Below are 23,898 nucleotides of genomic sequence, written 5' to 3'. Positions count from 1 at the left end.
CTCATCAATCAATGTCAGCCTAACCAACCACCTTTTTAAATTTCAATATTGCATTTCAGTAGAAATTCATTAAAACACCTATACCTAAGAACAAATTAAATAGTTATGTTGAAGTAAATGAGATGTATTACGTGTCACTATTTTCAAGGGGAACAGTAATTTCTGACTATATATAAATTTATAATATATCAGAGTACTTTATAATGAGATCTTATTGCATATTAATCCCCAAAATGGCATATAAAAGTTAGCTGAATTTTTAATAAAGCATGAGTTATCACATATAATCAGATTGAAACAAGATGTGTGTGAGAGAGAGAGGATATAACAGTTTAATGATCTATAATTGATTAAAGTAAGAGTCAAAAAGTGCGGGGTTTTTTTGTCCCTATTCTACTTACAATGGGAATCAGTCATCAGCATCAAGGAGTCCATGGGCCTCTTAAAACTGTGAAACCATTTCCATGAATGTAATATTTGTATTTTTTGAGGCAGAGTATCCATAGTTTCCATCATTGGAGTCTATGATTCTTTAAGTGTTAGCTCCCAAAGGGTTAGATAATATCTCTGGTTTCTTTTGGTTTTAAAACATGCTGACTATTATTAAATCATTTGTAGTGATTGTTAATCACTTTGCAATAGAAAATACAGTAACAATTTCACTTTAGAGAGATATTTTCAAATTTTAATAAAATCTTACTTTTTTAAAGCTAAAACATGCATGTATAATTTTAATATTTCATTTTCCAAATCATTGGTAATTCAAGGACATTTGAATTTATCTGGTTAAATTCACCAAATATTTTGGGTTTTATACAATGCTAGGGTTTTTGATTATTAAGAAGTCACTTAGCATATATTAATTATTACCCATTTTTCTTCCTTTTCTGTGGTCTGTTTCTACTCTAATGTATATCTACCCATCTACCTTTCTAACTTTACTGTAAGTAATTTTACATTTGTATAAATCAGACTGAAACATAAATTATGATTTATCAAACATATGGTTCTAAAAATATCTCGGGAGTTTAAATAATCCCTTCAAAATAAGAATGTGAGTATAAGATTTTCATAGAAAAAGCTTAAGAAGAATCAAGATATGCCACTGTCTTCATAATACTGCATAAGGCTGATGTCTTTTCACCATTATACTGATGTTTCTCAGCTGGAAGTCTGAAATGAAGACAAATGTTAGTGTCAGAACATGCAGTTGAACATTTGAATATTTAAAGTCTTTTCTAAATGACTGTGCAGTACAACGTATCCTACTGTTCCCAAATCATCAATTTCACAGCTACCAAATCCTTTGTTTTAAGAACTCCTTTAGTATCAGTGTATTTAAAAATATATATCTCATGTGGTATCATTCAAATAATGACTTATAATTTATATGTCCTCAATTCAGATCAGATTTTTGAGGATGATTTTGCCTCCTTCTTCGTTTGTTAATTTAAAAAAAAAAAAGGTTCTTGAGTCCATCTGAAAAAAATGGATAGCAAGGGATGTAAGTAATTATCTGTAATGATCCAAATAGATTTACACCATAAAGCTCTCTTATTTAAGCAACAACATCCATTGCCAATGATCTCCTCACTGAATGTGTTTCAAATGCAAGCCATTTCCAACACTGTTTGCATTTATTGATAATAAAGTGCATGCTTTGATTGCTTCTTTGCATGCTTTGATTTTTTTCCTCCTGTAGTTAACAGCTTTAATGGTAATTTTATGAAATCTTTTTCTATTCTGTATGGGGAATCCAACATCAAAAGCCTGTGGGCGATGTAATTATTAACATAATGAAACCCCCTTTTGACTGAACTATACATTGTTAGAAGACACGACAATAATTTGGTAAGAAGAAGCACACAGTAAGGGTTACAGTTCCTGTTACAAAATCACATAAATATGACAAGACTTGATTGGAGGAAGCAGTCATTGCCTAATCACTTTACTTTGGATTTTAATAGGTGCTATCTGCTAACTCAAAATATATACAACTGTGTATAGATATAGGTACATCTATATACACCCACACATAAAATGCATGTAATACACATGACTTAACATATATATTACTTATATATACATACATATATGTACATATATGCTAATATATTAAGTGATGGATATTTTTGACAGTGCAGCAGGAAAAACTTTAACAATTATTTCTGAAGAAGTAGTATTGAAAGTAGTCTTCCTGTGATTTATCCTAGAATTCAAAGCAATTTCATAATAATAGCAATTATAGAAATTGACCTCAAAATAAGGGCTTTTCCATAAGGTATCTCAGGTTTTTCACTAACACAACCAAGTAGTAATAGCCTTGGTAAAGTATGGAGAGTTTTTTTAACTGCACTTTAGAACACACTGGCATTGCCTAGATATATAAAATATAGTGGATAATGTACATTTCTGACTGCACTATTGTGGTCTCAAACCATTTAAACTGGAGATTTCTAAGTAATGTCAAAAGCAATTGTTTTTATGATCTAGAAATATTGCCTAAGACGTATCAAACACTGAAGCTAAAAACTTAAAGTTTCAGCCAAATGTGCTTAAGTTTCCATATTACTAAAGGCAGTTTGATGTCATATAAATCTAATGAAACTGACTTCTTTTTCCTTTTAATTTTCCCCCCACAATAGCTTGGGTTCAGTTACTTTCCACTGACATTTAGAAATTTAGATAAAAGTATCAGCTGATTTTAAAGAATAATTATAATTTTATATGTTTAGCCTATAATACTATCTCCAGGACTGTGAAATATTTTATTATAGTTGAAATTTTCAAGAAACTTAGGACAGAGAAAACATACACACAGGAAACACCTAGATATAAATAACAGACCATATATGACCAAAACTAACATCTAACTTGGCAGACAATAAAGAATTTCAAAAATAGATCTATTTATGAAGAATATATTAGGCAGGGACAATTATGTGAAAGTTCTGTCAAGAAGCTCAGGATCACTAGCCATCAGAGAGATGCAAATTAAAACCACAATGAGATACCACTTCATACCTGTCAGAATTGCCATTATAAAGAAATCAACAAACAACAAGCGCTGGTGAGGTTGTGGAGAAAAGGGAACGCTAGTGCACTGTTGGTGGGAATGCAGGCTGGTGCAGCCACTGTGGAAAACAGTATGGAATTTCCTCAGCAGACTGAAAATGGAACTGCCTTTTGACCCAGCAATTCCACTGCTAGGAGTATACCCTAAGAACCCTGAAACACCAAATTCAAAGGAACCTATGCACCCCAATGTTCATAGCAGCACAATTTACAATAGCCAAGTGCTGGAAGCAATGTAAGTGCCCACCAGTAAATGAGTGGATCAAAAACTTGTGGTACATTTACACAATGGAACACTACACAGCAGAAAGAAAGAAGGAACTCCTATCCTTCACAACAGCATGGATGGAGCTGGAGAGCATTATACTAAGTGAAACGAGCCAGGCAGTGAAACACAAATACCATATGATCTCACCTATAGTAGAACCTAATCAATAAAACACACCAGCAAGCAAAATATAAAGAGACGTGGAAATAAAGAATAAACTGACAGTAACCAAAGGGGAGGGGAATAACAGGGGAAAGAAGGGGAAGGGTCATCAAGGAACATGTGTAAAGGACCCATGGACAAAGACAATGGAGGGGGAAGGATTGAATGTGGGAGGTGAGGGGGAGACTAGGGGGAAGGGAATGGAGATAACTCTAATTGAATAACAATAAAAATAAATATACATATTAAAAAAAGAATTTTTCTTGAAAAACAATTAGAATTGCATTGATAAATAGGGGCATAGTAAGATCCTGAACTCACCTGCTCCCACGGACACACCAAATCCACAGCCTCATAGGGACCGGCTGCCTCTGGAAAAGACCTGAAACCTAGCTAAACAGCTCCTTCACAAAAAATAAAAATGAGATAATCGAGGCAGATAGAAGAGGAAGACGGTCAATAATATTGTAACAACTATGTTTGGGGACCACTCTGCACAGTATGTAATTGTCTACTATGCTGCACACGTAAAACTAATACAGAATAATATTGAATGTAAACTATAATTGAAAACCAAAAAAGATATAAATTAAATTTAAAAAAGAAGAAGAGGAAGAGATGTGAGCTAGCCAAAACCCCACCCAGCACGGAAACCAACAGTCAGGAGGGATCTCATAAACCTGAAGCTTCCCACTGACGGTCAGGGGCTCATGCCCCACATCAGGTATCCACCACTCTTGAGACCTGAACTGGAGAGATGAGCCCCCGAAATGTCCGATATTGAAAACGAATGAGGCTTAGGTCCAGGAAACCCAAAGTGCTCTGTGGAACAGAGATACTGCTCTTAAATGATTCATGTGCAGATTCACCTTCCTGGAGGTCTAATACAAAAGCAATCTTGAGAAAGAAGAACAAAGCTCGATGTATCAGACACTCTGCAAACTCCATTACTAAGTTATAGTATGCAAACAGTGTGGTATTGGCATAAAGACAGAGATCAACGGGACAGAATAAAAAGTCTTGAAATAAACCCACACATACATGGTCAATTAACTTATGACAAAGGAGAAAGGAAAAATGCAATCTGGAAAGGACAGTCTTTTTAAAAAATGGTTTTGGGAACACTGATAGCCACATGCAAAAGAATGAAACTAGACTATTATCTTATACCATAGACAAAAAACTAACTCAAAACTAATTCAAGACTTGAATGTAAAACCTGAAAACATAAAACTTCTAGAAGAAACCATAGGTGGTAAGCTCTTTGAACTTAGCCTTGATTTTTTTGGATCTGTCTCTAAAAGCAAAGGCAATTAAAGCAGAAACAAACAAGTGTGGCATATCAAACTAAAAAGATTCTGCACAGCAAAGGAAACCACTAACAAAATGAGAAGGTGACCTACAGAATGGGAGAAAATATTTGCAAATCATGTATCTGACAAAAGGATACTATGTAAAATATATAAATAACTCATTAAAATCAATTTAAAAATTCAATTGAAATGTTCAGAGAATATGAATAGACATTTTTTCTGAGCAAGACAAACACAGAGTCAAGAGGCACATGGAAATATGTTTAATGTCACTGATCATCAGGAAAATGGAAGTCAAAATCAGAAAGAGACACAACCTCACAGCTGTTAGAATGGCAATTATCACCAAGAAAAGAAATAACAAGTGTTGGTAAAGATGCGAAGAAAAGGGAACCTCAGTGCACTGTTAGTAAGAATGTAAATTGGTGCAGTCACTGTGGAAAACAATATGGAGGCTCCCCAAAAATTATAAATAAAAATACCATATGACCCAGCAATTCTACTCTTGGTATACATCTGAAGAAAGTGAAAACACTATCTGAAAAGATACCCACACTCCTAAGTTCATAGCAGCATTATTAGCAATAGCGAAGATATGGAAAGAACCTTAGTGCCCATCAGTGGACGAGTGAATAAAGAAGATGTGATATATATGTGTATACATACAAACATACACATATATATGCACATACATATATGTACACTATACACATGCATACCATGGAGTACTACTCAACCATAAAAGTGAGATCTTGACATTTGCAACAATATGGATGGATTTAAAGAATATTATGCTAAGTGAAGTAAGTCAGACAAGGAAAGACAAATACTGCATGGTTTCATTTACGTACGGAGTCTAAAAGACAACTGGAGCAAAACCAAGTGTAACTGAGCTCATAGATACGAGTAGAAGAATGATGGCTGCCAGAGGGGATTGGAGGTTGGACAAAATGAGTGAAGGGGTCAAGAGGAACACGCTTTCAGTTACAAAATCGTCATGGAGATGTAATGCATAGCATATTTGAAAGTTGCCAAGAGAGTTAATCTTAAAAGTTCTCATTACAGGATAAATATTTCTAACTTCACAGGGTGACAGATGGTAAGGAGACTGTGGGGATAAATTTGCAGTGTATACGAAGAGTGAAATACTATATTGTATACCTGGAACTAATATAAGGGTATATAACAATTACACCTCAATTAAAAAAATAGAATTTCACTGATGGACAAAGAAAGAACAGTGGAGTTCAGGTGTGAAGGAAGAATCTGGTGAGTCAGAATGCATGGGTGTGAATGGCCTTGACATTAGCCTTTCTGGAATAGAACTTAACAAGTTGGTTAAGGGAGAGAAAAAACACTATATACTTGGGGAAAGCTTCAGATGATCAGGTCTTTTAAGTCCAAGTAATAATTCCAAAGTGAGCTAAATTAATGATGGCACAATTAATGCCATATTGAGGGAAAAACTCACAAGCATGGGGTTTATTTTCTATTTTGTTAGCATAATAAAAAAATCAAATAATATTCTACCACTTTTAGCATAATATGGTGTGTGGATCAAAACAAAAAACCCTCCTCTAAAAATAGTGTTTCCTTGAGCCATGTTATTTAAACACTCTACACATCGTTTTCTCTTGGATTCAAAATCTACATAACAGGGTTATATGAGGCTGTATAGAAAGTAAAGTGTTCCAAATAATTGCGGTAGTTAATTTGATTGTTACCTGAACTCAAGTTTAACTCTTCCATAGTTTGGTTCCCTCATCAGACAACTGGAGGAAAGAGTACTCATTCTTGATTCACAAGGTTCTTAGGAGGACAAGAGGAGATGATGGATGTAAAAGAGAAATGGGCAACACAGCATTCCATGGATGTGCAGTCATAGTAACAGGTATGTTAAGCCTTTTAACCGCCTCATAAATTCTCCAGTTACTTCTGTGGTTGTATTTCCAACCATACATTTATGTTTAATTCCTATGGAAGAGTCTCAGCATGCACCAGCCCCTCACTTGCTTCACACTTGGCACGTGCATATACTTTAGGATTGCATTATTTCTGCACACAAATGTATCGGTTCTCTGTGAATGGATGTGCATCAGAGAGCAGGTGTCTTCAGCTTATGTGCGACTGGAGTGTTTCCCATGGTGATAATGTAACTTCATCCCAACAACCTTTCTCAGATTTGGCTTGTATTATGGTCAGTGTGGGGAGAATCAATATAGGATGCTTGTAGTTTTAATAGAGCAATAAATGACATGTTTAGACTGCTTTTATAAAGGACTTCTGCAGCCATTTATTAGAGGAAAAGGAAGCAGCGATCTTTTTCAGACAATCAAGTGAGTAGTTTTTTTCTACATAATGACAAAAAAGATCCTACCTTAAAACATGCCATCTCTTTGGGGGAAAAATTTATTGTTTATCTATTTCCAGGCTTTAAAAACTAAGGAACTGCCTTGGATAAACTGGGTCTTTTGGGAGGGACCATACGTTAAGGAAGACGTTTAGAACGCTCTTCTCCAAGTAGGAGATCTGGGCTACTCTGATGCAGGAGACACCAACAAATGACATCTAAAAAAGCTCTGGTGACAGAGACTGAAGTTGGGAGTGTAGCCTCCACAATCAGAGACCCTCAGTTCAAATCCAGAACCCTCCCACAGGCTATGTGGCTGGGGTCAAGCTACTTATATCTTTGATTTTATGTTTTCTTATCTTAAAAATGGGGTTAATACCAGCTCTACCTCATGAGTTTATAGTGAAGATTAATAATAAATATTTTATGAGTGACATCTGGCACTAAATTCTTGATAAACATTAACTATTTTTTACAGGGAGCTAGGCCTTGTAAGAATTGACAGGGGAAACAATGAAACCTGGCTGGGTGGCTCAGTGGGTTGGAGTGTCATCCGGCACACCAAAAGGTTGTGGATTTGATCTCTGGTCAGGGCGCATGCCCAGACTGTGGGTATAATCCCAGGTTGGGGTGCATATGGGAGGCAACGATTGATCCTTCTCTTTCACATTGATGTTTCTCTTCCCACCCCTCCCTCTCCTTCTCCTTTTCTCTCTCCCTCTTTCTCTAAAATCAGTGAACAATCCTTGGATGAGGATTTGAAAAAAAAATTGCAGCCTAAGGTGGTAGGACCACAAGGAGCCAGCAGGGGATGGGGCAGGGGTCCATGTGAGTTCAGAAAGGCTGTCAGGTGTGAGACCACACTGGGTCTTACAAGCTTTGGGAGAGCTTTGATCTAGAAGAATCACAAAAGAATTAATGGATTCAGGCAGTTTTTACTCTGTCAGCTATGCAAAGAGTGAATGGAAGAGGGCAAATGGAGGTGTTGGGAGACCCATGGGAGAACATGCCACAGTGCAGAGGAGAGAGGTTAAAAGTTTGAATTAGAATGAGGGTGGCAGAGACAAAGGGAAAGGGAGGCACTCAAGCACAACAGAAGACAAAATCAGCAGCATTTGATGGACTGTAGTTGGACCAGCAAGGAGAATGGAAGCCTCAGGAATGACTCCTGTGTTTCTGATTTGCATAACTGGGTGTTTCTGGAGTTGCTCCTGGAGGAAAGCTGGACTGAGCAGGTGTATGCGTGGGTGTGGGTGTACTGAGGGTGAATAGCTCTGCTTTGGCACCCAGCTGGGTTTGAGGAACCTAACTGTATACAGAGCTCTGCAGCTGGTTATTTATTCCCGGATGGACAGTCACAACCTAACATTTTTCTTCCTCTTTACTTCTCCTTAATTTCTTGGGCTCCCAGCTAGATCATTTCACACCCTACATCTATGAAAAGCCTCATCACAGAATTTTTTTCATCTTTATTTATTTCTGCAATTCATTTTCTTTTCTTTTTCCATACACAAGTCAGTGGCTTTTCAGGAACATCAGCTGGTCTCCAGATTTTGCATTCATCTGTCTTTTTTTCCTTTTCCCACCTAACTTAGCTCCTCTAAACCCACATTTTGACCTTCCTAGAAATATATAATTACCCTGATTAACAGATCAGTCTGCGCTAAGGCCCTTTTCTTCTGAGCAATGCACATGGAAGTGGAAGAAGTACGCTCCCCTTTGCTCCTGATAAGTGAAAAAGAAATAGCCCAAGATAAAATATCTTTCGTAACAGTGGCTACAATAAAAATTCCAGTAGCATTGAGGCTGAGCCCACATCTGACCTTGACAATTCTGAAATTAATATTCACTGTGCAATTCCACTGACATTTATCACTGAGAGGCACCTTTAACGCCCTTACACATACATGCGCGCACAGGGAAGATTGATAATCGCACGGGGCAGAAAACCTAGTTGTCCTCTATCTCTAGGAAACATCTAAAAGGCTCCCGGTCTGTTGACTGAACCACCCTGAGGATTAAGTTTATTTTATTTTCAGTATTCAAAAGATAAGAAGTTTATTAACCACATGGAAGATTTGGGCTTGTTCAGAGATAGCGGCAGGAAGACAAATAGACTTCAGCACTTAATCATTTCACAGAAGTTGGACAATGACTTTAAGTAAAGCAGAACACAGGGACACCGCGCGCTTCCCTGGATCAAAAATGCCTTTCTCTCCTCAAGCCCACCTCCTCTGCTTTTATTTTCCTGGGTGCCATAGATTGTCAGACCGATAGGAAAGAAATGTCTTTGGTGTTTAACGGCTATCGAGACTGATGTTGGCTAACTATGGAGTAAAATAAATTCATTGTTAAATGTAAGTGTTTTTTTAGATAACTCTTTCGGAAATATTTCCTTGAGAAGGATTAAATGTATCCATGTACTTGAATTTCAACAACTATGAATCTCGATTTAATATCAGGTTGGCAATATTTGATATTTTTAATTTCTTCTCGACTGCTTCCTGGTTGAGTATGAGACATAAAGGTGTACACGTAAGTCACCGCTGTCGACATAAACATTAACGTGAGCCGTGAATATTCATATGTAGTTTGACATTTCTAGTAGCCACCTTAAAAAAGGAAAATTAAATAAACAAAATTAATTTTAATAATATATATTTAACCATGTATATCTAAAATGACATCAGTTCAAAACAATCTATGTAAAATTTAATGTGATATTTTACAATTTTTATACTAAGTCTTTAATATCCACTGTCGATTTTGTACTAATAGCACATCTCAATTTGGGCAAACCATATTTCAAGTGCTCAATAGAGGCCCTGGCCGTGTAGCTCAGTTGGTTAGAGCATTGTCCCAATATGCCAGGGTTGCGGGTTCAATCCCCAGTCAAGGCACATACAAGAATCAAATGCTCTATAGCCACTTGTGACCAGTGGCTACCACCCCAATATTACAGATGTAGGCAATGAGACTAGGATAATCCAAGAATGCTTCAATTAGAATAGAGTAAAATTTAATATTTCCAAAGTAAGTGGTAAAATCAGTATAAGAACATTAAATTAAAAGAGTATGTAGAACAAATCATACTCAAAATGGTAACGTTAGCAAGCTGTTGGCATAACTTAATATAAATCCGTGATATATTAGATCTATTATTACACTGTTATTTGTAGTTAGATATTATGCTAAATGGTAAAACATACCACCAGAAGTAGCATCAAGTTTTCTCTGGGAGTCCTAAGCATTTTGGAGAGGAGCTGGTAGAACGAAGTAATAATAGTTATGTTTTATTTCACTGCAATGTTGTAGAAGAACACTTTGAATCAAGACAGTGAGCAGAGGGTTAAGATCAAGTGATTTATAATAATGAGTTAAATTATGTGCCTGGCATGTTCTCAACAAAACAGGTAGCATAACTCACTTGCTTGGCTTAAGCTCAATAATATTAGGATTTTTTAAAGCCTTGTACTGCCATGGCTATGTTTTCTAAAGTAATAAGAATTTTCACTTATTAAACAATTGTTAAAATGCAGTGAACTTTCAATTAATTATTTTTCCATTTCCCTGAGATAATCAAGGTCAATCTTAGTTTGAACATACATGGACACACACATATGCACACTCACACTTCAGCATTGTGATAGAAATGTTATGCCAGGTTCAAGTCCCAGCTCTGACACTGTTAGTTTTGTCCCATTTAATTGTGTCACAGCTAAGGTAGGAGTCGGGTTGAGCCATATTTCTTGCTCACAGGATATTTGACAGGCACAGGGGATTGCCCTGGGCTGACGTTGAAAAAGTTTCAGGTGATGCCATGCCATTACTGCTTCAGGTTGTAGCTGTTAAAATCAAAGTCAAGATGTTGCCATCAGTGTCCGGGAGGAAGTGATTATGGGTTTTTTATCAACTGAAGGTCAAACGGTAAAAATCGGAGTGTGTGGTCAATGTCAGTCACAGCTCTCACTGGCAGCGTCTGCAAACTCGGTTACAGAGATGATTCCTCCACTTGTTGGTTCCCTTAGGGTCACCTAAGCATCTGGCAGTCCTCACCATTCAGAAAGCACTATGCCCTGCAGTCCTCAAGCCAGCAACAGAATTTCAAAGAGAGAAAGAAGGGAGAAGCACATCGAATACGATTTTAAGGACATTAGGGCTGTTTCTTAATACCTCCCTGTTTGAGTGACAATGGCTGAAAGTATTTTAAAATGAAAAAGATAGCTTCTTAATTATAAGTAAATATTTATTTATTTATTATTATTTTTACATGTAGTTTGCTCAGTGCTCAACCCGAGTACTTGTCATCTTACTTTAACAATATGTCTGGTTTGTAGGGCAGTATTGGTACTGGTTAAATAGTCTACCCCCAAAATACGCAGGTGCTCAGAGAGATCTGTGCCTTTAATTAAAATAGAATGAAGGCACATTGGATTTGGATTAAACCCATGTGATAGGTGTCCTTTTTAAAACAGTGGAAGAGACACATAAACAACCCTGAACTAGGAAACTAGACATAGGCCTGGGGCACCCACCAGTGCACTAACCCATCCTATGACAGGCCTTAAACTCTCTGAACTCTAAGTTTATTCATTTTGAAATTCAATGATTTGAATCAACAACCGCAAAGGAACTTTGTGGATTCAACATTATTTTTCAGACAATGTGTGGCTTCTGGGTGTCCTGAGTTAATGGCAGATATAAGACCCCAAGACAGAGAAAGGGTAAAGAAAAGGGATGTTCCAAGTCCAAAGGCAAACTCCTCCTGAATACTGTGGCCTTTGCTTAGGCCTGAACTAGGCTTCCACTGGTAAAATTCTGATGCATCTCAGGGCCATAAGGTGATTCACACTCTGGATCATCCCTGCGTAGACACCCCATTAGAATTCAACCTCCTGTTCAGTGAACAAGGGGGAAGCAAGCTGGTTCTGGCACTAATTCGCCCATTTTAAAGGGTTCGTTGTAAAATCTTGGCAGCTGGAAGCCCGGGCTGCAGATCTGAGGTTGCCTTTGGTCCGTTCTCCTTTCTGGTGTTAGCCATGTCAAATCACACTTCCCTGGCCTGCCCGGCGGCTTTCTAAGAAGGAGACTCCTGTGAGTAATACTTCGGTGAGTGTCTTCTGTGCACGGCACTGTGCATATCCCTACGGTGTGTGTGTCAGGGGCGTGCAGGACACCGATGTCTTACAGTTTACAACATGGAGAGTTCACCCATGTTTTCTGACCACAGCTCAGTTTGACACTATCAGAAGCTAAATACAGCATTACATCGGCCATTGGCCTAGGAGTATGAGGCATTTGCTTTCATTTTTATATTCAAAATATTGGGCTCTTTATGTAAGTTCACAGTCTGACTGAATAAGTAAAACCCGAATCTACTTAACAGTCAAATCTAACATGTGAAAAAAAATAATCCTTGATTTGTCCCCAGTGCAACCCCCCTCACCATACCCCCTCCAAGATAGCTCCTTACTCAGTTTCTGACCTCAGCAGTGGTCCCACAATTCACCTCATTGCTGAGGCTTAAAATCAAAGACTAAATGTGACTCCAGTCTTTTTTCCCATCCCACATCCAGCAGCTAGTACTGTCCCCATCTCTCAAAGGTATTCTGAATGCTACCACTTCTCAGCACCTCCACAATTTCTACCAAAACTTGAGCTACTAACAGCTCTTGACTAAAACCACATTAGCTTTCTCTGTAGACTCCTTGTTTCACCTTTGAAAATGAAGATTGGACCATGTCACCCCCTCCTGTGTAGATGCCTCCACACTGAGACTGAATCAACGTTCCTTAGTGTGGGTTCCAGGGTTTTCACAGCTGGGCCTCGCTGCCTCTTGATTCATGTTTCCACCCACCCTTCCCCCCCATCTCCTGCAGCACACAGGTCTTTCTCTTGCTCTTTTTCTCCAGGGTCTGGGCACTTGCTATTTGCTTGGCCTGAAATGTCTCCACCCAGTATCTTTGTCGACATCCCTCCAAAATTCATTTAGAGGTCCTGTGATATGCCCCTTCTTCCTGAAGACTTTTCTGGTTTTCCCTTGTGTAATCAATCATCTCTTTCCTCCTCCTTCTATGTTCCCTTAAGCTGCTTTATTCTTCTGCATGCTTTATTTTTGTTTATTGTGCCTCTCTGTCACTAGAATATAAAACCCATGAGGATAAGTACTTTGTCTTTTTTACTGCTAAATTCCCAGGGCTGAGAAATACAGGGTAGCCCACTGGGGACACATAAATAATATTTGTTGAATGAATGAATGACAAGATAAGTTTCAAAATTTGGAAAGTGAAAAATGAACTTATGCAGACTAACAGATTGATCCAGGTGGTAAATTAGCCAAAGTAGGCTTTCTGCTCTTAGAAATCTTAAATAAAATCTTAAAGTAGAAATAGAAAATCTTATGAAATAGCTAAAGAAGGAGAGAATTCCAAATACATGAAAAGCAGAGAGGCAGAAATGAACAAATTACATGCAGTATTAAAGAATAGCACTGCAGGAGGAATAATTAGAATCCAGCATTGGAAGAATGCACAATTATAAGAGTTAGCATTTTTTGAGGGCTGACCATGTTCTAGAGAGCAAGTTATTTTATACTAATTACCTTATTTAATCCTCAGGATAAAAAGTTGAGGGTGTACTTTTGTGTCCCATCTTACAGGTTTTCTCTTAAGCTTTACAACATCCCTGTAAGATATTTTCATTTCACTCTCCTTCCATTTGGAAGATCTTGAACACCAATTGTAGGTTTAAGTAAGGTGGTAATGGACAGGTCACTTGCACTGACCATGTGACCATGTCCTATGAGTTCCACCCTTTGACTTTCAGTTGATAAGAACCTCATTGAAATTCATTATCATTTCCTCTCAGACATTGGTGGTAACCTCCTGACTCTGATTTTAACAGCTATGATCTGAGGCGGTAAATGTGTGTTATCAACTTCAAATCTTTCCATTTCAACTCATGGCAGGTCCCTGTACCTGTCAAGTATTCTGAGATCATAAATTCTGGCCCAACCCAAGACCTATATCAGAGGTGGTCAGGGGCTTCCCCTGGTGGAAAGTTTGGGCTGCAACAGGAAAGAGTTTTCTTTTTTTATTATTAAATATTTTATTGTGGTTCTATTGGAGTTGCCCCAGTCTTCCCATCTTTGCCCTCCTCCACCCAGTCTACCCCCTGATTCAACAATCAGTCTGCTCCCTGTTGTCCATGTCCATTGGCCGTTCATACATGTTTCTTGATTAGTCTCTTCCTCTTCTTTCTACCCTTTCCCCCTCCCCACTCCCCTCTGGTCACTGTCAGCCTGTTCCTTGTTTCCATGGTCACTGTCAGTTTGTTACTTGTTTCCATGCCTCTAGTTCTATTTTGCTCTATTGTTGTTTTTTTGTTGTTGTTAATTATATTCCTCTTATAGGTGAGGTCATCTGGTATTTGTCTTTCATCGCCTGGCTTATTTCACTTAGCCTGATATTCTCTAGTTCCATCCATTCTGTCGTGACCTGAGCAGACACTTCTCCAAGGAGGACATACAGAGGGCCAAGAGACATATGAAAGGATGCTCAGCATCACTAGCCACCAGAGAGATGCAAATTCAAACCACAATAAGATACCACCTCATACCGATCAGAATGGCCAACATAAACAAATCAACAAATCAACAAACAACAAGTGCTGACGAGGTTGTGGGAGAAAGGGCACCCTAGTACATTGTTGGTGGGGATGCAGACTGGTGCAGCCACTATGGAAAACAGTATGGAAATTCCCCAGAAGACTAAATATGGAACTGCCTTTGGACCCAGCAATTCCGCTGCTGGGATTATACCCTAAGAACCCTGAAACACCAAATTCAAAAGAACCTGTGCACCCCAATGTTCATAGCAGTACAATTTACAACAGCCAAGTGCCGGAAGCAGCCTACATGCCCATCAGCAAAGAGTTTTCATAGAACAGGGAACACTGAGCGTTTTTTCCCCTAGATATATTCCTGCAAATTGGAAATGAAACTTTTATTAAAACTAATAAATGAAAATGAAACTAATATGATAATGAAGGAACACTGGAGTTAGAGAACTATAATTAAAGTCACATTATTGTTTTTTTGTGGGGGGGTAAGATTTATTGTACATTGCAGCAGGTAGAATATAACTTGTAGTTAAAAGAATGAATAAAATAATAAAATGAGCTTTACTTATTTTTGGTTGGGGATTACATCAGGTTGGTCAACTATCAATTTCCTGATGTGATACTTTTTAAAATACACTATCATATTTCATACTAAAACACAAAAGCATTAAATTATGAATCACTACCTTGTACTCTTAACTTTAGGTTAAAATAAAGAAGAAATAAATATGATCCCACAGTACGACTCAGAACAATTTATCTTCCAGATATATTTTTGTCATACATTTCACTCCTAGCTTCTTTGACATTATCCTGCCCATCTTATTATACTTTCTAAGCCCAGCAACTGATAGAAGGCTTGACACATAGTAGGTGCTCAATAAATGCTTGTGGATTGCATAGATAAAAAAAGGGCTCTCAAGATGAGAGAATGTGTAAGTACATATGTGATCAAAATGCCCTACTCTCTTTCTGTCTCTATGCATTAGTCATATTCACCAGCTTCCTATAAAATAAGATTTACCTGAAGGAGCCCCACAGAAAAGCTCAGCTCAGCTGTTTTATCTCTGGAGTAGTTTTACTCAGCGGTCCCAGCAGGATGACATATCCTTAAAGATGCTCAAGCTCTCTTTTACTCTAATTTAGTTCAGCAAGCAACCTACTTTCATTTTTTTTTTAATTGATACATAACCAAACTAGGCATTTAAACTCAGACCGAAACTACTTAGGGTATGTCTTTATCCCTGGCTAGGGATACTTAGGGATACTTCCCGAAAATTTCAATTATTACAATTTCATGTCCTCTTTCTTAGTACTACCTAATATCAGTGAGAAATAATTTGCTTTTTTTCTTTCTTTTAAAATAATTTTCTATGGACAACAGTGTGGTGACTGCTGTGGGGAGAGAGGTATAAGAAGACTAAATAGTAATGGAAAAAATATAATGAAGATTAAATTTAAAAAAGACTAGTGACAGTGATTTTAAATAAATGTGAACATAGTTACTTGAAAAAAATAAAAACTATTTTTATTCAATTTATTGGGGTGACATTAGTTAAAGAAGTTACACAGGTTTCGATTGTATTTGCTTTTGTTCTATATATTTCTCACCAAGCATAGAGCTTCTCCGGATGTCTGGCCCCACCACCGGAAGAAGCCTGAATCATGTTTTGTGCTCAAAATAAAAGAGAATAACAGTAAAACAATAGAATATTTTTAGGAAGAAATCGAATTTACGCTGTGCCACTATGTAACCAAAGCAACACATAACCTTTGTCCTTGATCTTTAATTTTGTTTTGAAAGATGCTTTAACTTTGTTTTAACTTGAGAAATATTTAAGGAACTTTAAGTAACTAACCAGAGAATATGATCAGATCTAGATTCTCCGGTCTTTTAAAAATAAATATTTTATATTATTTCAATGATGAAAAAACATTTCAACATTCCCAGAGACTAATCTGTTAAATGTTTTTTTTAAGTGCGTTCTATTTAAAGTTTCCACTAGATCTTGAGAGTGAGAAGAATGTCTGACCTGCTTCGTGCCCTCGTTTACTAGCACAGCGCCTAGATCAGTTCTGTCCAATCAGCCTTTCTGCACTAATGGAAATGTTCTCTGTGTGGTCCGAAATGGCAGCCATTACTCACATATGAACTTTTGAAATGGGCTAATAAGACTGAAGAACTACAATTTTAGCTTTTTATATATATTTAAATTTTAAGTGCTATTTAACAGCTGAATTGTCTCTAGTATGCTTGAAAAACTAAATTTTAAATTTAATTTTATTTCAGCACACAACTTTAAATAGACGCATGTGGCTTGTTGTTACAGTAAAAAACAGTGATGGTCCAGGACTTAGCATAAAATAATTATTTTTGAATGAATGAATGAATAATTGAAGTATACTCACATTTGCTTGGAACTCTTCTAGCAGTGATTAAACAACCCATCCTTCCAAGCTTTCCTCTAGTCCTTCTAATAACATACGCCATTGTAAAAGACATAATACCTCATCTAACTGACCATTAAATCCAAGTGGATTCCTTAAAGCCTTCTGTCGCCAAGGAACTTGAACTACTAGCTTTTATTTCTCTCTCTATTGCCTTCGTTCATTCATGGGCCTGAATGAATGAGCCAGCACTGTTTCTCACATCTTATTTTTGCAATACCAGAAAACATGTTGTGCAGTGAGAAACTTTTAAAATTGCATCAGCCTTCTATGCTACCAAAGAAGGTGGAATGTCTGGGCTTGTCTTTATTTCTTTCTACTATTACTCTAAAGCCATGTACTAAACAACTGGCGCATTGCTGATGGGTTCATGGTCAACTTTGCCACAACAGTCTCCCCAAATACTCCCTCAAATCACCATGCAGTGCAGTTAATAACTGGAAATCAGCGCAAGTGCTAAAAGAAATGATGTGGACAGAACTATGTTACTTGGTTTGCTTACTTTATAGAATCACAATGAAATAACTACAACTGATATTTAATAGTTCTGCCACACATTAAGTACAAATCAGATTCAACCAGCATCTTCTAACCAACCAGCTATTCATTTAGCTGGTTGGAAATGCTGTGACACATTTTATAGGATAGAATGTTTCCTGATTATAAGATTTCAAAATTTAGTTAGGAATACAAAGATGTACATTAGGTAAAATAAATTAGAAGACAAGCCAGTCTATAACAGCCTGCTAAATGATAGGGAGAAGATAATTAGGGGAAAAGTTATTTATATATATATAAAATAGCCTGTCCAGAAAAAGTCCATCTATTGTTAACATAACGAGCACAGGTTTGCATGACATCGATATAACCTGGCAGCAAGGAGAGTGGACTGGAATGTGCATGCATGAACAATGACAACTTCACTGTACTAGTCAGCGGGGATGGTAGATGCTGTTGAGTGAGTGTGTGTACTGTGTGGCTGTCACATTCAAAATGACTGAGTGAGTAGAGCAATGAATCTGCATCAAATTTTGCATCAAGCTTGAACATTCCTCTGCGGAAACTAATTGGATGACTCAGAATGCCACAGACGTGGACAACTGGTGATTGGCAGCTTCATCACAACAACACGCCTGCTTATGCGTCAGGTCTCATGCAGAGTTTTTTGGTGAAACATCAAATCACCCAGGTGACTCAGCCCCGCTACAGCCCAGATTCGGCACCCTGTGATTTCTGGCTTTTCCCAAAACTAAAATCACCATTCAAAGGAGAGAGATTTCAGAATGTCCATGAGATTCAGGAAAATACGACAGGGCAGCTGATAGCAATTGGACAAACTGTGTGAGGTCCCAAGGTGCCGGCTTTGAAGGGGACTGAAGTGTCATTGTCCTATGTACAATGTTTCTTGCATCTTAAATTTCCTTCAATAAATCTCTCTATTTCTCATATTACATGGCTGGATACCTTCTGGGAAGATCATATACATATATGTGTGTGTGTGTGTGTGTATGTGTGTGTGTGTATATACATATGTATATGTATATGTATATATATACATATATATGTAAACTTATAATTATATATATATAATACATATATATATATATATATATGTAAACTTATAATCAAGCCAGTTCCAAACTGACAAGAAGGTATTACATTAGCCTAATTACCTTGGTGATTGTCCTTCTGAGCCACCACTTTGTTTGCAAGTACAGGGCAGTTGGAATTATGCTTCTGTTTGACCCTGTTTGGGGTAGGGAACTTGCACTCAGTGCCTATAAGATGCCATGCAAGACTTAGGGGCTTCCCTTTCACCACATGCCATCTTCACATCTGGGGAGGAGGAAGAGTAAATAATATCTCCAATTTATAGTTGAGAAAACTGAGGTCTCAAGCATTAAGAAACTTGCCCTAAGCTGCAGGTAATAATTTTTGGAGACAATATTCAGAGACGTCTCAGCTCTCTCCATAACCACCATCAAGTAAATCACTGTCAAAATTTTAAAACAAAACCCAAGGCTCGCGGAGAGAGGTGAACGTGCCTATTCCTCTAGCTAATGTATTCTAAAGTCACCAACTTGGGGGGTGCTTTCACTCGTCTTTTCAGTGCAAAGAATATAATGGACGAAGAATATTACTTACAACTGAAATATAAAAGGGTTTTGTGGATAATTGGGTTGTGGCTTAGCAAATAGGCTTCCCATTCTAACGCATGCCTCCAGCCAGTATGCAGTCCATTTTTATCATTCCCGATTAAACTGTCGTAACAGCATCTTAAAGGGACCCTAATAATAATTCAAAAATTCTCCACATGTGGTATGAAGAGATTAGACAAGTATTAAGCAGGCAGAGACTTAAACCCTGCTGACAGTTCGGTGGAGAAACCGTACTCCATAAAGGCAGGGGAAAGAGCAAGGGTTTAGCACAAGGAAGATATAATCAGGGAACACAAACCTTTCTATAAATCAAGCCGTTCTATTCTGGGCGATTATTTCATAAACTGGATCTTAGGCTGTTGATCTCTTTAAATGATTATTATAAAATGTATGCACTTTTGGAAAGAGTTGCTGGCTGATTTATATTTCAGACATATTTTCCATCAGTGTTTATTCCTTGAGAATATGGCTTTCATAATAGAGTTGATATTTTCAAATAATATGGAAATCTTGAATTCAATTTGTATAAAGCTATGTAATTTTAGTGTACAATTACTACATCATATTTGGAAAAACAGTGATAAAAGGAGCTACCAAATGCACACCCAGATGAGAGCCATTTTCGATAGATAAGATCATTTTGTCAGGGAGAGAAATAAGGATGGAAATGTGCCCCCTTCCCCCTTGCCTCTAAGTTCTGTTATTCTAGACAAATAACAAAATCAGCCTTTGTATTTCCTCTAAAAATACAAAAAGAAGAGCTTATAAGAAGTGGAGAGAGAAAGTTCTAGGTGGGGAGGGGGACAGGTTGGGGAAGGAGGAGGGATAGGGAGAGAGAAGAAGAAAAAGGGAGAAGAGGAAAGGGGAAGGGCCAGCAGGAAATACACCCTGGATCTCTAGAATGTTCTGTCTCCCTCAGCAGTGTGTGCATTACTGAGCAAGCTTGGAGAAGATGAAGTGTTCCTTATGCCAGAAATGTTTTTAACTCACCAAAATGGCATTTTGTGTTAACAACAGAAGATAAAATACACATGCAGTACCTATCAGTCATGATAACGTTATTTATTTATCCTAATGTCTGCAATAAGACAACAAGCAAGATACACAGTACTCTTAATCAAAATGAATTGAGGGAGTTGGCTAGCTGTTTTGAATATGTAAAGGATATTCTGAACGTACTGTTTAGGCTGAATTGTTCCCATCTACCTATGTACCCAGTAAGAGAAGAATTTTCCAATGGTAACTGTCAATGATACAGAATCCGGTCACTGTGCAGAAAACAATGAATGGCCTGCAAAGGAAAGAATCCTTACTCCGCACACAGGGGTATGGGCAGCGGTGATTTAGTGACACCAGGCTGCTATGAGAGGCTGAAGATACGTTTGCATTCTAAGTCCGTTATCACTGCCGTTAATGAAAAAAATTCAAGGCTCCTTCATGTTTCTAACGCAGAAGGATCCCCCATTTCTGTTTTCTGGAGAAAAGATACCTTACATGAGACAACAATGCCAACAAGCCCCGTATTTTACTCAGCCAGGCACGTAGTTTCTATTTTGTATCTCATCGACATTTATGTTAACTTGGAGGCCCATACCCAGTGGGGTCCTCTGCACAGGTCCCCACACTGCTTTCTGAATGCGCAGGAATGCCTGGTGCGGAAAGGACCAAGGCAGCTGTCTTTGCAACACAACACTTATTTGAGGAGGTGCGTGTGATATGTTTCAGGCATAAAGAAGTCATTAGATGCTATGGCTCAGCCATCACAGGTAATGGGCCCACAGCTAATCTGTGATTCCACTGGCCGACAACCTCTTACAAGTTTCCTTTAGTTGTCCTGTAACTGCTACATCTTTATAACATTTGCTTCCCTTTTATAATGTGCCTCAGATAGCATGGAACAGTGTTAGGGATGTTATAGATGTCCATTAAATCCACTTACAATGATTTATATCATTTTTTCCCTTTATAATGTTGTGTGATACAAATAATCACTGACTGATTTTTTAAATCAATAATACTAAAAACAGCAGAAAATACTGTATCCTAAGCATTTTGTGTGTGTGTGTACTAAAGAAGACATTATAATTAGTGTCAAAATAGAAAATACTTTCTTGTCCTTTGTCTTGGAAAGTTGGCATAAAATGGGTTTTTTAAAGAACAGTGGAGATTGATTTCTCAAACTGGGTATTTAGAAACACTGGTATTGACAAAAGAAAAAATAATATTGCCCAGTCTTAGAAAGTGAAGCTGACTACCTAGGATTTTTTATCAGAAGTGCAATCATGGCCAGTCAGCCCTGAAAAGCATACTAACACAATTCTGGGGACACCGTTAAGAATAGGAAATGAGGAACTCGGACTGTCCATAGGAGCTGGGGAGCCTTTGAAAGTGAACATGCTTTTAAGTTTAAGTTCTACTATTAGAAAATCGAACAAGAGTTTTCCTTAGAGAGTTTTTTATGGGTTTTTAAACTAGTCAGTCTGTATACGGCATGGCATATACGATGTTTGAAAATATATTTTCTGACCTAATTTGTTTTTATTCAACTTTATAGATTAAAAAGAACAAATGTTTATAAGTGATGGATTATGTATATATATAGATAAACATATAATCTATGAAGAATCAGTCAATAAAGAAACCGATGACTCAAATAGTATGTTAATGTAGACACTGTGAAATGGAAATTGACATTACCTAGTGATTTCAAACCAAACAGCCACAAAACAAAACATTCTTCTCAATGGAAATCTGCAAGAGGGACCAGCTCCGCGGGGACAGGAGCAGAGAGGTCGAGTGAGGCCCGAGCTCAGAAGAGCCACCCATGGAATGTGGCTTAATGTCCTGCTGTGGCGTCTGCGTCCTGCAAACTATTTCGCTGGTCCTGCCTGGGAAAGCGCATTTTCTAAAGTCTGCCTGAAACCTGTACATTATTGGGCCTGTACAGATGCTACCTGAGGTTTTATTTCTGTGAGGCAAATATGTCCAAGACTTGTACCGCTAGCCCATTTCCCTTCCTTCATGGCACCCCCAACAGTTCATCACCCTGTCTCTGTGGTCTCCACCAAGGGGAAGAAAGAATGGGGACTTTGCCAAGTGTAGCCACGTGACCAGCACCCAGACGCTATCTCTACCTGAGCACCCCGGCTGCCTCCTCTTCAACAATTTTTTAAAATTGTAAATAAAATAAAGCTGACAAACTGCTCATCAGTAACCAATCTTTTCAAATGACATTAGAAGTGTAGGAGAAAGCAACATTTTATAAGATGCGTAAGTGTTTTTCAAGTGTACACTCTGCGGGCCGTTCCTTTAGAAAGGCAGAAGTCGCCTTCACTCTGTGGCCATGTAGCCCCACACAGCCATCTAAGTCAGAGGGCAGTGCGGCTGCCCCACAGAGGTTTCTCTTTCCGTGCCTGAGTCCCGGTGCCCTTTCAGAGGCTTCTGGAGGGCACTGGGGGCATGTTTAAGTTCTCTAGTAAGTCCCCGCATTTAGAAGTCCTAAGCCATTGTCCTTGTGCCTCTGATGTTACATTGTCGCAGACAGACTTGGACAATCTGAAAACTCAGTGCAGGAGGCTGAAACCCGAGGAGGAGGAGGAGTACCGGCGGGTGGAGCAAGTCAAGCACTCACTGAGAAATTAAACGCGCACTCTACGGCCCATTGGGCCTTTAGAGTTGTTAATTTGCCATTACAAAGACATGACCTAAGTGGGAAGGCCATGTATTTAAGAACTTATCTTACCTTTAAAATCCTCAAGTTTTACATACACTGCTTCAAGAATCTTCCATCCATTTTCTTAAGAAATTTCTATGAATGCATTCAAGGGTCTTGCCGGCAAAAATAACACTTCCTAAATGCGGCCTTTGGCCTTTCATACTCACACTCGGGCTGAGTGGCCACCTTGATGGGCTGTGAACTCTCCCCGGGCCCCCACTCGTTGTAGGCCACGACGCGGAAGGTGTACGTGGCTTCTGGCTTCAGGTTTCCCACCGTAAGCTGAAGGGATCCAGGCTGGGATGTATTCAATGCTCGTTCCCTGGGAAATCAGAGTTGCAGGGAAAGATTATTCCAACATCAATACTTTTAGCCAAAATCATAATTAACGCGCAAGAATAGTGAGGTGGAAAAAAGTTTGCTTCCTCATTTAATGTTGACTCTGGGGCATGATTCCAGACCTCTGAGACTTACTATGGGACATAATCGACTCAGGGCCTACAGAGAAAAGGTTGAGGGGTTACTGCGGGGTTCGAGTTTGTGCCAGTTCCATGAAACTCACAAACTAAAGTCTTTCCTTTGACACTTTAAAATTTACAATTCAAATCTCATGACAAAGAGCTATGAAAATGAGGAGAAACATCTGGAATGTAGACAGGAAGATGCCTATCACAAACTTCCGGCTAAGGACCGATTATCAATTATTCTACAAATCAGTCTTTGTGAGTATTGCCAACAAATGCATCTCTGCATTTCCTTTCACTGAACAAAAGAAAAAGGCAGATGCC

The 23,898-nt window shown here is 38.2% G+C and overlaps 1 protein-coding gene across 2 annotated transcripts in view; it reads right to left on the bottom strand.

Moving 5' to 3' along the window:
* The window catches only part of DCC (DCC netrin 1 receptor), a 995,961-nt gene that overhangs the window by 268,155 nt on the left and 703,908 nt on the right, over positions 1 to 23,898 (bottom strand). For both annotated transcript variants that reach the window (XM_024580416.3, XM_045188039.2), the window contains exon 9: positions 23,278 to 23,432. In XM_024580416.3, the coding sequence (XP_024436184.2) occupies positions 23,278 to 23,432 (155 nt within the window). The remainder of the gene's footprint in view (positions 1 to 23,277; positions 23,433 to 23,898) is intronic.

Source organism: Desmodus rotundus, chromosome 10, assembly GCF_022682495.2.
Source record: "Desmodus rotundus isolate HL8 chromosome 10, HLdesRot8A.1, whole genome shotgun sequence".
NCBI classification, from domain to species: domain Eukaryota; kingdom Metazoa; phylum Chordata; class Mammalia; order Chiroptera; family Phyllostomidae; genus Desmodus; species Desmodus rotundus.
The sequence above is the reverse complement of the archived record's forward strand: the minus strand, read 5'-3'. Positions and strand labels throughout refer to the sequence as shown.